General features: G+C 33.9%; 1 protein-coding gene across 1 annotated transcript in view; it reads right to left on the bottom strand.

The window, feature by feature from the left end:
* Positions 1-219: 219 nt before the first annotated feature.
* LOC143387348 (roundabout homolog 2-like) overlaps positions 220-15,594 on the bottom strand; it is a 144,685-nt gene continuing 129,310 nt past the window's right edge. The window contains 4 exon segments of the mRNA XM_076841835.1: positions 220-224; positions 1,377-1,577; positions 3,345-3,617; positions 10,117-10,290. Of these exon segments, the coding sequence (XP_076697950.1) occupies positions 220-224; positions 1,377-1,577; positions 3,345-3,617; positions 10,117-10,290 (653 nt within the window).

Genomic DNA, 15,594 nt, shown 5'->3' with positions numbered 1-15,594 from the left:
TGATAACTCAGATCCATAAACAATAAGTTTGAAACTATTTTCCCTTTTCATTAGCTCATGAACTCCTCCAGCCTGTGATGTGAGCATAATGGTAATCATAAACTATTTTTCCATGAGAAATTCAAGAGATCATAAAAGTAGCTTTGTCTTCTCATGAGCTATAATCAGGCAAGTGGTTGAGAACATTAGAAGCCATGGCTGTTCTCTTAACAGCCTTGGTTAAGCTGAATTCAAAGAAGCAGTTGACAATGTTAAGCAGGCATCATTATAATAGGGAATAGGGAGTTGGTAAATTTCCTAATGGAATTAACACAAATTCAATGTTTTTAATTGGACGAACTGTGACATCCCTATTTTTCACCATTACCTCATATTTTTATATTTAGAAAATATGAAAACCAATGCCAGTTCTTCATTCAAAAAGATAAACTTAATCAATAGCTATATCATTATAATAAAAATATTGTGAACTAACTCAAATCAAAGATCAAATTTTTTTAAGACTGACTCCATAAATTAAAAAAAAAAAAAAAAACGAATGAAGAGCAAATAAATGAAGAATAGGAAGAACTACTAAGAAAGAAGACTCTTTAAAGTACCAAAGGGCCAGAATTTCTCTCTTTTTTATTGTGCTGAGTTTAAAAGAGCAAGAAAAGTATCCAGTGAACTACATTTAATTTAACTTGTAAGTGTTGAGACTCTTTGCCCACGTTTAAACAATTTTCTGTTGTTTTATGGTTGTTTATTTTGGTAATGGGGTTTGAACCAAGGGTGCTCTATCCTGAGCTACATCCCCAGTCTTTGTTATATTTTATTTTGAAACAGGATCTTACTAAGTTGCCCAAGTTGTCCTCAAGCTTGTGATCCTCCTGCCTCAGCCTCTGGTAGCTAGAATTACAGGTGTGCACCACCATGTTTAAAGTAATTCTAACATAGCATAAATCATCTTGAAATATAAATGAAATATTTATGTCATCGACCTGCTATAAATAGCAATCATCTACGTTATGACCAAACTTGTTTAAAAATCATTGATTTTTTTTCCTGTAGCAGGGAAAGTTTTCTATCATTCTTAAATTTGTTTAATATGACAATATTATTAATCTAATATTTTTTCTGAATCACAATAAACCATAATTTTTATTATTTTGGTTCTGGGGATTGAACTCAGGGATGAGCTACCATTGAACTACATCCCCAGTGCTTTTATTTTTCATTTTGAGACAGGGTCCTGTTGAGTAGCTGATGGTTTTACTAAATTGAGGCTGGCCTCAAACTTGGAATCCTCCTACCTCAGCCTTCTATGTCATAGGGATTACAGCTGTGCCACACCGTGCTTGGCTATGGTAGCCTTTTCAGTGACCTAAAACACTTACATAATTCACCTGTAAACTGTCCTTGACTATTTGAGCCCATATATCCTATGTCAAGAAGGTTACTGGCATTGCGCTGGTGGCCTCCCCTCAACACCTCTGGTTTCCTGGGTCCAGTGGATCCTTTAGAAGAAGCTGTTCCTGATGAGCTGTGGCCACCTGGAGATGGGAAACTGGGCTTGCTATAGGGCACCAAGGCCTCCTCTGAAAAAGAAAAATAAAAAACAATAAAGGGCTAAATTGAACTGCAGCCTGGGAAAATAACACGAATTTAACTCTTACAAGTTAAGCTCAGAATGGACCATTTTACTATTTCATTCTTTAGTAAAATTAAAATTAAGAGGTTTAATCAAGACTGGATATTAAAGGAATTTCCATGTGCAAGCAACATTTCCTACAATAGGATCTGAAGCAGGATTAAATTAAAAGAGATCTTGGGATAAGTATACACTGTTGTATATTATTTGCAAAACTTAAATTCATTATAAAAGAGAGCAGCTTACAGTGAACTACTTTGTTTCAAAAAAAAGCATATCTTAGAATAATTTCTAGAGTTCAATGAGGCTTCAATATTCCCATCAAAACAGAAGGAACGTGGTTTTGTTTTAGTTTAAACCACAGCAATATTTTCTCAATCAATTTAGATCAAGGATTTTGTATTAACAAATTAAGTAAGTTTCTTAAATTTTTGTTGTTGCTTGGGACATAAATATATTAATTGAAAGGCTAGGAATTTCATTAAAAGAAAAAGAGAAACCCACCCAATTTTAACAAATGTGATAATATTTATTTTGTATATTGTCTCCCAACAAATAACTGATCAAATGTATTATGAATAATTATTTAATATTTTGAATCCTTCTTTCCTTCTCCTTTTCTCCTCTCTTTATTTCTTATCTCTCTCTTCCTGTCTTTCTTTAGCTCTTTCTTTTCATCTCTCCACATCTTCCTCTCCACCCCAACTACTCTATTTCTTTCTTTCTTTTGAGGTTTTGGCCATTAACAAGTGATTAGATGATGAAAAAATGTTGGCTGAATTTACTGTTTCTTGCCTTAGATAGTCTTTAATGACAGGGATCACATAATTTTTCTCTCACAGCTTGAATGGTCAACCATTCCTAAACATTTCAGTAAATCTAGATATTGAAATTGTCATCTTCTGGCCCTTGCACAAATTGAATTTTTCAAAAACTTGAGCACAGTGTTGTAACAAAATGTAATTACAGAAATGCATGGGGAGAGGACTTGTCTAATAAAGATTGAGTCCAAATGAATATGGAATATGTTTCAAAAGTTGTGTGCATGTGTATATGTTTATTAATACTCAGTAAATCCTGATGCAAGATATTCCAAAAAATGCAATAGCCCCACCCCTAATTAATGTCCAATCAGAAACCATGAAATTTATGTTTTAACATTTCCAGGAAGTGTGATTTATAAACAAGAGCATTCTTGTCCCCATGTGAACAGTCATCTACATTTAATCAGTTAACCTTTTCCAACATGAGGTCTGTTGGTTGGTCATTTATTTGTAAATTTATAATCTCAATTAATTCACCTAATTGACTGACAGGAGCTCTCCTTTCAAGTGACTGGTTACTTCTGTCAAAATGACAATCTCCTTGAAGGTAGAGATTAAACTGACACAAAAGCTGAAATTTAGTGGTCTTAAAGCTACTCAATAGAAAAGGTAAAAGGCAAAAAAGCCAAAATTGTCCCCTGAGACCGTAGATGAAGGCTGGAGATTTCTTGGATTCAAAGACCTATGGAGTGGTCAATTTGAGGAGCAATCACCACTGTAATCAGTTTCAAGGAACATGCCTCTGAGGTCTGCTTGAGAAATTCCTACTTCACTTACTGACTTAAGGCAAATATCTCTTGGATGCGCTTAAACAACTGCCATTTCTAGAATACCTGGTAGAAAATAAAAGGGTCACAGCCCACACTTGCTTGGGACTGTGCAGAACACACCTGATCCAAACCCTTGTTTGTGTGGGGCGTTTTGTGTGTCTTCTTGGCGTTCTGTGGAGCTTATCCATTCCTGGGTTTGTCGTTGCCACTCTAGGGAGGTTTTGGCTGGACAATCCAAGGAGCTCTTTGGGTCTTCTAAGCTGGAGGCATGTTGTCTCTCTAGAGTGCTTCCTTTTCTCTCTGTTGAGTTTTCCACATGACCAGCATGCTGGCTCGGGCCTATTTGCTGCCTTAAACCCTGACCTGGTGGGGGATCTGGTGGTGGTGGAAGATCTAAAAATTTTGAATAATGTTTAGAATGGACTAAAATTTAATGAAAAAATACAGGTTTTAGTTCAAGTTGGAAAAAAAAAACTCCTGCCCTTGTACAAGTATCACCCATGCAAAAACAAACAAACAAACAAAAAAAAAAAACAGAGAAAAATAAAAGTCAATTATTGATATGTAAAATGCATATTATTGGTGTCTCTGCTGTCTTCTACCACAGCATCATTGAAATCAAATTGACTGGATTCATCCAACTGTTAAACATGGAAAATGTTTTCAATTGCACACTGGGGCTAACATTCAAGGTTAAAGGGCAACTTAAGGGTCATAATTCATTTTCATCCTTCCCTTTTCAAGGTAGAAATACTATGGCAAAAAATAAAATAATAACATCACTAGAAATTCTAGCAACTGTGCTAATAAAAGAACAAAAGCCAGCCTGCCAATCTCCATAGGAAACATCACCCTTGGGAAATTAAGAACTATATGCCGTATCATATGCAACATATGATTGCCTTTACCCAAGTATGTGGCACATTTAGCAATAGTCAAAGGGTTAAGCTAACATTTATTAAATGCAATTAACATTCTGCCTGACAACCAATTCTGGCTATTCGTTTCATGAGTTAGCTAATGAGTTACAACTAATATATTATAATCTTCCAATGTATTAATTTTAATAAATAATAACCAATGTTCAGCATACAGATTGAATATGCTTTATGGTACTAGAGTTGGCAATATATCATGGAAATTTGAGAAGTAGTGGAATAGATAATTTTTTAGAAACGCTTTTTAAATTAAATATCGGAAATGAAAAACTTTAAAGTTCAAGTATCAGCAAATTTTTCATTTTCCTTTTATTAGCTATTCATATCTAAAACTTTGTGTCTGGAAAATCTTCCACTGTGAAATCATACTTCCTTCCTTAAATATTACACCAGCTGAAATGATTTATTTTTTTTCCTTTAGTACTGGGCATTGAACCCAGGGGAATTTTGCCACTGAGCTACATCCCCAGTTTTTTTAATTTGTTATTTTGAGGTAGTTTTATAAGTTGTTGAGAGTCTCATTAAATGCTAATGATTGAGGCCAGCCTCAAACTTGTGACCCTCCTGACTCAGCCTCCTGAGTCATTGGTATGGTAGGTGAGCATCACAACACCCAGGTTTAAAATAATTTTTAAATCCTTCTAAATATTCATTTAGCTTGATTTATTGTGATTTTGTGTATGCTATTGTGTACTTCTTAGTTTATCCTTAGAGTATTGGCAATTATGTTATTTATTCATAAAAAGCAAAAATCATGTATACTATTTATTTCATTAATTAGAAGATACTGTACTTAATATAGCATTGTTATGACACTTTTATAACCAGGTTCTTATTTCTAATAATATTATCATTGAATTTTAAAGGGAAAAGTATAAATTTCTTATATACAAAAAATAGCTTTTTCAAAGGAATGTTAAACTGGTCATTCTAAGATTTATACTTTGTCTTAGGAGCAAAATTATATTATTCTCTACTGCACAGAGAATCTGGAGCACCCAGGTTGGATGGTTACTAGTTCTTATGTATACTTTTCACATTATATTATGAATTTCTAATTATTGAGGGGAACAGAGTCTCTGTCTGGGAAAATAAGGTTTTATTCCAAACATTTCTTCCAAGATGAAAAGCTAATGTAATGTTGAGATATCTCTTTGTTGGATAATCTAATGAGTTTGGGACTCCCATCACTAAACATTATTATAAATGCAAATTAATTATTTCATTTGAGTTATTGTTCTTAGAGAGACAGCAAGGAGAAATTATAAAATTTGCTTCCAAAATAACAGATCTTCACATTGATTTTTACTCTCCATCAGAGCAGCTTAATTTCTAAAATGGTCAAAATGGTATCTGCTTATGCCAGCTAAAACTCTGAAGACTATTTAATATAACCTGAAATTATATAGCTTCATAATTAAGTAATATCCTTGAAGACTGTGTCTTCTAAGAAGAAAGGGCATTGCAAGCACATTGAAATAAACCAACGGGAAAGGGAAATGGAATTGCAAATGGCTATAGAAAAATAAAAATATATAAGCAAATACATTTTATCTAAATTAAATTTATTATTCAATTGTAGGTTGATTCATCTCAACAAAGTCAATTCACTAAAGAGTATCTTACTAGACTACTGAGAATTAGCTATTGTCAGGTGACCACAATCCCATGACATAAATGTTGTTATTGTCTTCATTTTTTATTTGAGAAACTGGGACCACAAAGAAATGAAGTATCTCCATTCTGGATCTTTCCTCCCAAGAACTGCAGACTCTTCTAACCAAATCTACATGGGAAAATTCCACTTGGATATTTAGAAAGCTTTTCAAATTGCACATATCAGAACTGAAATCTAGTTCCTCCTTTATAAAATGTGTGTCTTGCATGATATTCCTCTTCCCCACCTGTGGCAATTTCATCCTACAAGTTCACCAAAGCTATGAAGTGACCTTTAAGCTTTGCTTTACTAATTTTATTAACAAGACCTGTGAGCACCATTTCCAGAATTCCTCACTTCTCATCGCTTTCACTTATTTCTGACTTGTTATGAATCCCCTATGTTGCTTCTACAGCTTCCTAAGTATGTGATCTGTTTTACACCTTTTCCCCATTAAATATAACACAACAGTGGAGACGATCTTTTTAAAAAGAAAAACAGAGAAGATCATGTCACTCCTCTGCTCCCCCCCACCCCACACTCCCCACCCCTCTCTCCAGTAGCTTCCCACTCAACATACTGTAAGGCTGATTGCAACACTGCAGCTTTAAGGTCCTACATCATATGTGCTCTTTTGCTTGTCTGACTTCGTGTTCTATTTTGTTTTTATGCTTGCTCTAGTCATTTTTCTCCCCTAACATTTTTGGTAAATAAGCCCCAGATTTTATTGCTGTTTTTTTATGTCTTTGAAGGACCTTTCCTTGGATATCTTTGCTTTCATTCTTCTAGTCTTTTCTCCAATGTCACCTTGTATGTGAGGCCTTCCCTAAAGAACATTCTGAAAAATATCTCTTCCCTACCTCCATATTTCTCAACTTCTTTCCCTTTTGTCTTTTTCCTCATGGCAATGATCACCCTCTTATCAACTGCTTTTTTATATTCATGTATTACTGTTGGTCTTTATCTATCTTCCTACACTCAAATGTAAGCTCCATGAAACCAGAGGATTTTGTCTATCTGGCTCCTATTGCCTACCATGTGGAATACACTTAATATATATTTTAAGGGGTAAAGCTAATATTTGACAGAGCTTGGAAAGGGCCCCTTTTCTGAACAGGGCATTAAAAACCAGGGGAAAGGGAACACAGGTTGTAGTCTAAGGAAAATCAGTTTGTTGGGTAGAGAACTGCCAATTTTTACTCAGTGTGTTGGCTTCAAAGGTATTTTTTGACTCATTATGCAAGTGGATAGAAGATGTGGATTCATCAATGTCTCCTTAGGTGTGCCTGGGTTTTGGTATAGCTTTTGGGACAGACACAGAAATATACATTCCAATTCTTCTGGGACACATGGAGGATACTTTCTAGTACTAGACACCATGGGAGAGAGTTTTTGATAATGACATATGAGACATGAAATAGGTTCTTGTCATTAGAAACTCCCAATGATCACCCATTATCTGTCTTTGCCTCACTCAGAAACCATAAATATTTCTGAAAATAATGCCATCTCAATTCTGGAGAGACCTACACCCTTACATTACTGCTTAGAGGAGAACCACCTGACCTTGATAGATGAGTGTGTCAATAAGAAAGTATCTTTTACTGTGCCAAGACACTGAGGGTTAGAGGTTGTTTGGTAAAGCAGCTAGCAATAATTACCCTAATTAATATAGCCATAAAACACTATTGTAAAATCTATAATGTAAAAGTTTTATTGTAAAGTGTCCATACACTATAAACTACTAGGCAGCAATCTTCCCAAAAAGAACAGTTTGATTTTATGTAAAGAAGTTTTGAATTATTCCTGACACATGGATTCATATCATGTAAGTGCCATGTCATAAGCATTTATTGTAAAATAACAATATTCTTAAGGCCTCCAAAATAAATGTCCTTGTTTCACAATTAAATGTGTCTGGATTGCACATGTGGGAAGATATGTGAGCCAAATTTCCTTTGCAATATCACTTAAAATATATCTACTAATAACACATAATTCATAATCACTTTTCAAAATTGAAATTTAGGGACCTATTTTTTTTAGAAAGATAAGCAATATATTGATCATGATTTAAACTAGGAGGAAGATAGTTTTATGTGAACATATTGAAAAATCTTGCAGAAAAAAGGATTATAGAAGAAAAAAAGAGCACTCTACTTTTTGTATATTTAAATTGTATGCCATCCACATATACTACATATGGTCTTCAAAGATTTGTAAAAAGAACACACTATATTTTTCTCTGTTGCCACAATATTCTGAGCAGAAAAAAATATATAAAATTATTAATTCTCCAAGTTGTAGCATATCAGTGAGAGCAGTCTTTTCTATTTAGAGTGAATAAGATCAACACTGCAAACTGTTCTAAGTGCTCAACTAATCTCCAGAGCATGTGGAGCAGAAAGGCTTTGTTCACCACAGGGTATCTATTTAGAGAGAATGAAAAACTCAATTGGACCCTTAATCTTCATATTCCATAGAAACACTTCCCCATGAAAACAAAATAAGCAGGATATATGAACAAACCTGAAAGCTTTTAGAACAAGCATGTTTGGCTTTTTTAAGCCTTCTTAGCATTACAGGGTGACAAAAGAAAGCACAAAGATGGCTGCCTGACACAGAGTGCCCCTTCCCACAAAGGAAAATGCTTTTTTTTTCCAAAACAAGCTTCATTCTGTTTCATAATGATGGATGTAAGAGTGCTAAGGACTAGGTCATGGCTTCTCAAAGGTGGATGTCCATTAATTTTAACCCATGGAGCTTCAAAACTTCCTATAATAGGATTATACCTCAGAATAATCATGAATGTCTCCATGGTTTATTTGAAGATCTCCCCAAATGTTTCCAACATTCAGCATGGCTAGGTTTAGTTGGACAATCTCAGATAAAGTTTGTATGCTTATGAAAGATAAGGTTGAGAAGAGGGAAGAAACTCATTTTTGAGTCTCACTGCATACTAGGCACTTTAAATATAATTATATATCCTTAAATATACTTCATATGTGCTTATGCTTAGAATAAAGTTTCATGATGAATATATTTATTCAGACTTTAAAAGATATAATAATTAAGTGGAAAATGTGGGAAATAGACTATGCTCGTGGAGCAGTTGAAATACTCATTATTGACCATGGATAACTTCCAGTAAAAATATTTTCTGAAACTAACTATTTAAGCAAATATTCAAAGATTGGCTATTCAATTAATTGACATACCTTGGCAAACTATGACCTATAGGCCAAATTCTGCCACTATTCTATCAATAACGATTTATTAGATATTAGTCGCACCCATATTTTCATTTACTATAGCTCTACCCATGCAATAATGGCAGTGCAGAGTACTTGTGGCACAGGCCACATGCTAAAAAAAACTCCAAATATTTACTCTCTGAATTTCAATAGATATATATATATATATATATATATATATATATATATATATATATATATATATATATATACTAGCCCTTTGTTATGGTCCAAATGACTGTATATCCCTAAAATTCATCTGTTGAAATCCTAACCCCAGGTGATGGTATTGGAATATGAGGGCTTCATGAGGTCATAAAGGTAAAGTTCACATGAATGGGATTAGTGCCCTTATTAATCACACCCCAGAGAGGTCTGTTCCATCATGTGAGAATTAATAAAAATGTACCATCTGTAAACCAGAGTGTGAGCCTTCAAAAGATTCCAAATCAGTAAGTGCCTTGATCTTTGTACTTCCACTAATATTAGCCCAGACATCCATGAGAAATGAATATTTGTTGTTTAGAAACTTTCTGCTGTTTATACAGTTATGATTATCTGTTATAGCAGCCCAAGTAGACACTCTTCAACTACATAACCGCTAGCATGTTTTAAGCTCTGAAATTCACGAAACTAAAAAATTACTAAACCATTTCAAGTTCTTTTCCAAGAGTGAAAGAGATTATAATTTCATATCATAAATGTTCTGATACTATGACATGTGCACATGCTGCTTATGTTTTTTTTTCCTAACCTTTAAGTGGAATGTTTGCTAAAATACAATAAAGAAAAATTTCAGAAGGGTAGAAAAATCAACAGTTAAGAGTGGTACAGCTTCTCTTTCTTGGGGATTAATCATAAAGACATAATTCCAGATTGTTGAGAGAGAGGGTGTTTCACGTAAGCAAGACCATTTTGCCAGGTTCCTGCCTTGTATGTAATGAGGCAATGCCTAATCTACCATAGATATTTTAATCTGAGTTAATGACCAAGTAGAATGCATCTCTTCATTGAGGAAAGAAGAGGAACAGAAATCAGCCTACCATCTGTTATTTCTTCCCTTCGGTATGGCAGTGCTGGCTGTTGGTCCATTCGCCCTCCCTTGTGTTTGTTGGTGGGCCTGGGCCTCTGACTTTGATTCAGGGCTGTGCTCGTGTTACTATCAGTAGAAAATGGGCTGGTGGGTCAAGGTCTTTGAGAGGAGGTAAAGGCTTTTCCTAGAAAGAAAACAAAGGGAGTGGGGTATAGGGAAGGTCATTGTAATGCACTGATAATGTCTTGTATTTTCTGCTCTTCCTAAGGCTAAGTCTGTGAACCTACCTAGAGACGCCATTGGAAGATACCAAATATTGGTGCACCTATAAAAATAAATATATGCCCTGCTACATATAATGTGTTCAATTTTTATAAGCTAAGAACATCCCACCCACAAAAATATTTCAAACAATTGAACATAAAACAAATCCACCAATCCAAAGCTTCATACTGCTTGATTAGTTTTTATATTACCTTGAAAATCTTAGTGATAATTTTATAGTTATATGCAAATTCATGAAACATTATTTCTCAAAATTCAAGAGGTTATTTCTTAAATGAATTGCACACTGTTTCATTTTCACCCCTGAAATTTTAAAAAATCTGAGCACAGTAAAAAATGCCTTGTAGTTTTATTTGAAAAGTCTGCTCAGGTACACATGCTAAATTGACTTTACCACTTATATGCAAACAAAATGAACTCTATCTCTTAGTGGAAACTCAATAACATCAGTGTAGAGGATAGCAGGTTAAAATCACCTTGTATATCCAAAGTGAAGTAGGTATTTTGTGATTACTGTATCTGAGCAGACTTCAAATTCTTATGGACGAATGAATTGTACTATTTCCCTTTCTTGTGGTTTAGTACAAAAGAAGTGAAATTTATTCTGGGAAAAGGTTACCTAATACATTTTCAAAAACGTCTTTTAATACTGTTTATTATAGTAAGAGAAGGATGGTTTATGTTCATATATTTATTCTCTTGTCATGTTTTCATTTCATACAAACTTATCCTACATAGTTTCATTTTCCTAAGTCAATGTTACATGATGTTGCTTAATGTTTTATTAGCTATTAGCACACATGCAAGAAATGCACCTATTCTGTCTAATTTATTAGTTTCCTTGCACTTTCTCACTGTTCTGCTTACAGCTAATGCCACAAAAAGCACTCAGACAACATAAAGTTTTTGACTTATTCTTTATAAAGCAAGAAAATTCAAATAACAGTTATATTACAACATATTTTAGATTGGATGCTATATGAAAATAAACCTCTGCAATGCTTGAGAAATCATTTTATTTTGCTTGAAGATATCTAATACGTGCTCAAAATAAACATTGATGATATAATTCAAGACAATTTCCAAGGCTCACTTTTCTAACCTGAGAGTTTAATAAATATCAGGAGCATATCACTTTTATTTAATATTTGAACACTACAAAGATTTAAAAATGCATTTGATATTTCATTAGTTTTGTAAGAGAGCTCAGTTTAATTCATATATTACCATCCTAAATGTGAAGTTAAGAAGTACATATACAAATATTAGAGCATAATCATGCCAAATTGTTGGTTTTTTTCCCAGAAAAACAAATGATTACAAACTGCTAATCTATTTTTAGAATTAAGACTGCATTTCTTTTTGTGGAATGAGCAGCATGTGAAAATGACATAATTGGTCCTTTATATTATTACTTATTACTCTCAGAAATCAATATTAAATTCTCTAATGTACAATATACACGTAGTCATCATTTTATTCAACTTGCAAATGCAGTAGGTGTATCTTTAATTAGCATCCTTTAAAACATATAATAAATTATTGTATTAAAATCTTAGCCAAACAATAAGACCCTCAGCCATTTGAACTGTTAGACTGAAAGCCTTACACCTATTCACCCCATGCTGAGGAAGGTTTCCCAGAAACTGCATCTGTAGAAAGAGACGGGGCAAAGGAAAGTAATGGAGATAAAAGCTGAATAATTTTAATCACTAGGTTCAAAATTAATGTGTGCAGATTTTGCAAAGTGTGAGTTATTGAAAATTTAATGGCAATCTGAGTTGCTGATTTGCCGTAATATAGAAAGGAAGTATATTCCAATTAATCAGCAGAACCGTGAAGAGAAAGGGATATTAAGGATAGAAGGTAGTAAGTTGGAGCCTATTTTTGGCTCTGCAAAACTTGCATCAGGTCAGAGTTCAGACAACAGAGCATCCCAAATGTTCATGCATATTACAGAGAGCCCTGCAGTCAGACTTGCTGAGAAAGAAGAAGAGAAAAAAGGTAAGTGTCCCAAGGACAAGATTCTCTCATGCAAAGAGTGTTGACTTTGGAGTCTACCAACCTGTTCTTGTAAGGCTGGTTCCATCCAGCCTAAAACCAGCTTTATCTGCTGCTTCCACCAGTGCTTGTGCAAAACTGCCACTGGCAAATATGGAACCATCTGAGGAGCTACCTACACTAGATCTATGACTAGAAAAGTTACAATCCTCATCAGATGCAGAGCCCCATCCATTTACCATTGAACCTAAAAACAAATGTAGTTGTCTAGTGAGTTTGTATATATTGCATATCTCATGTGCTTGCAAACACTATACGAATGAGCAAGTACACTGCCTCGACTCCTTGCCACTTTGAAGTTTCATCATGGATTCCTTAGCTAAACATTATCCGTGTTTTAAACACACTTAGTACAAATGAAAGAAGCTTGTGTAAAATCGGTATTTGTTTGAAGCACATGTGCAAGACATGTTCCAAGTGGTTCATTTCTTACATTGTTTAAATTGTTACATGATCATTTTTCCAAGCAAGAACTGCTATGTGTATTTTCTACAAGTCAGGGATGAACAATTTTATTGAAACAAATTATGGTTAATTTAAACTGATCAGTGACTTGCTTGAATAAATAGTATGGGTATAATTTGAAGTTACTTCAGAGGGCAATGGTAATCTGCATAAAAACTTGAATACCGGACCTTGTACGTACAGTTGTATTTCATAGAAGATCTGGAATTATTTTAAGATTTTAAGGTGAACAGTTAATTACTGTTTAAATAACAAAATACATCAACTAAAATGTATAGATGACATCAAATCAACTAAACATAGAACATAAGGAAAATGTTAGTTTGCAAAAGTGCTATTAATTTCAATATTTCTTATGCTTTCTTTGATTTTTAATATTTGAAGAACTCTAATTTTCTCTTTAACACTGATACTTATGAAATTAGCCTTTATGGAGACTATTATCAGCATTTCTATCAATTTTCTTTTTCAAAATGAACTATGGCAGTAGAGTAAAAAAAATGCAACTTTATATTTAAAGAAAATACACTTTGAAGATATTGACAACTTTTTTTCTTTCTAGAAAGTCACTTAGTATTTTATGCATATACATACACACATATTAGATAAAAGCACACTGGGAACTTAACTCATTATGTAATAAAATTAAAATTGCAGTACATATTTAAGTTGGTGTACCATTAATTCATGACAAAATAAATTATCAAGTATTGTTTACCTTATCTTCTGCTTTTGTTAGAAGAGGGACAAAAAAAGGACTTACAAAAAGTTAATTTAGAATTCAGGCTGTCATGGTACAATAACACGGATGCATGCATTCTCAAAACAGAGAAAACTGAAACTGAAAGGGTTAGAATGATCTGGAAGTTAAAAGGGTGTTAAGTGTAGCAGAGAAAGATAGAGTCTTGATTCTATTTGCCAAAAGCACAAAGATATACTTTTTACTTTCCAAACAAATTCCCTTGACACAGACCACTGCAAGGAACCTGAGATAACACAAGCAACTGAGCCTCCTCTGAGAGATTCATTTCTAGGTTAATAATCACAAGTCAAGGATCAACAGCCCAAAATGAAAGAAGAAATGATGCAGTGGGTCTTGCAATATAATGCTACAGGAGATAAGAAGAAATCAAAGTGATTCAGCAAGGGGTCACAAAAGAATATGAAAGTCGAGAACTGGGAATAGTTTTAAAACATTCAAAAGCTCAGTTCCAAACCCTTCCATGTGATTTCTGTTTTTCTAAATGTCTGTGCTCACTCTCCAAACAAGCATCTCCTTATTGTTATTCTAATTCATCCTGACACTCCTTTTAGCGGATTTCCTTCTAGTCCCTTCTATCTTTCCTCATTGTTATCTACATTATCTTTTCAAAGCATCAATCTTATACTTTGTTCCTCTGTTTAAAGTCTTACCTATAACACCAATGCACATAAAAAATTAGGAATCTGAGACCTCCCCCCAATATTAAGCCAGCCTACCTTTGCAGCCCATTCTGTCCCACAACTAGTGTAGTCTCACTCTCTCACCCACACATCACTTCCCATTTTTTGACAATACTCTGTATTGCACCAAATCTAATAATCACTGCCAAACTTTAAAGTTCAAATAAAATACCATCTTTATCACCTGGGTTCTACCTTCAACATTCTGTTAGGGTGACTCCCTCCTTTGTTGTGAAAACATTGTGCATGCAGTAGTCTATCACCTGTCTCCCTATATTTTGTATATTGTATGTATTTTTCCTGTTCCAGGAAATAAAACTCTTGACATTAAGAACTATCTCTTCTTCACTTCAGTATTTCTTGTACAGGGTCACTGAACAGTAGGAATTCAATGAACAGTGGGCATATGGAATTAAATGCATTTATTGTTTTTTTATTCACTGTAAATTCTTTGAGTGATTATATTTGATGTACAATTTCTTAGCAATGACCTTTCTTTAGTTGCAAAAAGAATGTTCTTACAAGCATCCTCAGAAAATTTATTAAACAAATTAGTGAATATTTGTTGATTACTTTGGAACCATGGGAAAAGCAATAACGTCTTCAAGTAAGAAAGTAAAAATTGTACTATATAATTTTTATTATATAAATTAGGATATATATTATATAATAAAGTTCATATGATGTACATCTTGGTTAGGCTTTGATATTTTTGAATATCAAGGTTAAGCAATATTGTCTTCCAATGAAGATGCTAAATATCATTAAGTGGCAAGTGGCAATTTATTTGTGTGTGTATATGTGACATCTCTATTGAGATTCACCCATCCCAATGCACTTAGCCCAAGCTCTTATTTTTGTTGTTATTCTTTTAAAATTTTCTTATTCCACTTCTATCCACTATGATCAGCCAAGAAATTGAGTCTACTCTGCCTGCTGTGTGGTTCTACTCTGAGGATCTAGAATATTGACAAATTTAGTTTCTGAATCTGCAAAATTTAGAAAAAAATCTCCCATCACAGCAATGTTACCAAAGAAATCCCATCTTGTAAGACTTCCCAACTTTCCCCCCAAATAAACTGTTATCGCCCTGTGAAAGTGAGTCCCACACAAGAGGATTTCCATACATGCATCTGCCTTACCCTAAACAGATCAGCAACTTTCCTACTTTTGTGTTTGCTCTGATTTCTCTCAATCTTTCAAGCTTTAATTTGACACAATATGGCCTCAAACA

This window comes from Callospermophilus lateralis, unplaced genomic scaffold (genome assembly GCF_048772815.1).
Source record: "Callospermophilus lateralis isolate mCalLat2 unplaced genomic scaffold, mCalLat2.hap1 Scaffold_1909, whole genome shotgun sequence".
NCBI lineage: Eukaryota > Metazoa > Chordata > Mammalia > Rodentia > Sciuridae > Callospermophilus > Callospermophilus lateralis.
This window is presented reverse-complemented; position numbering and strand designations above follow the sequence as displayed.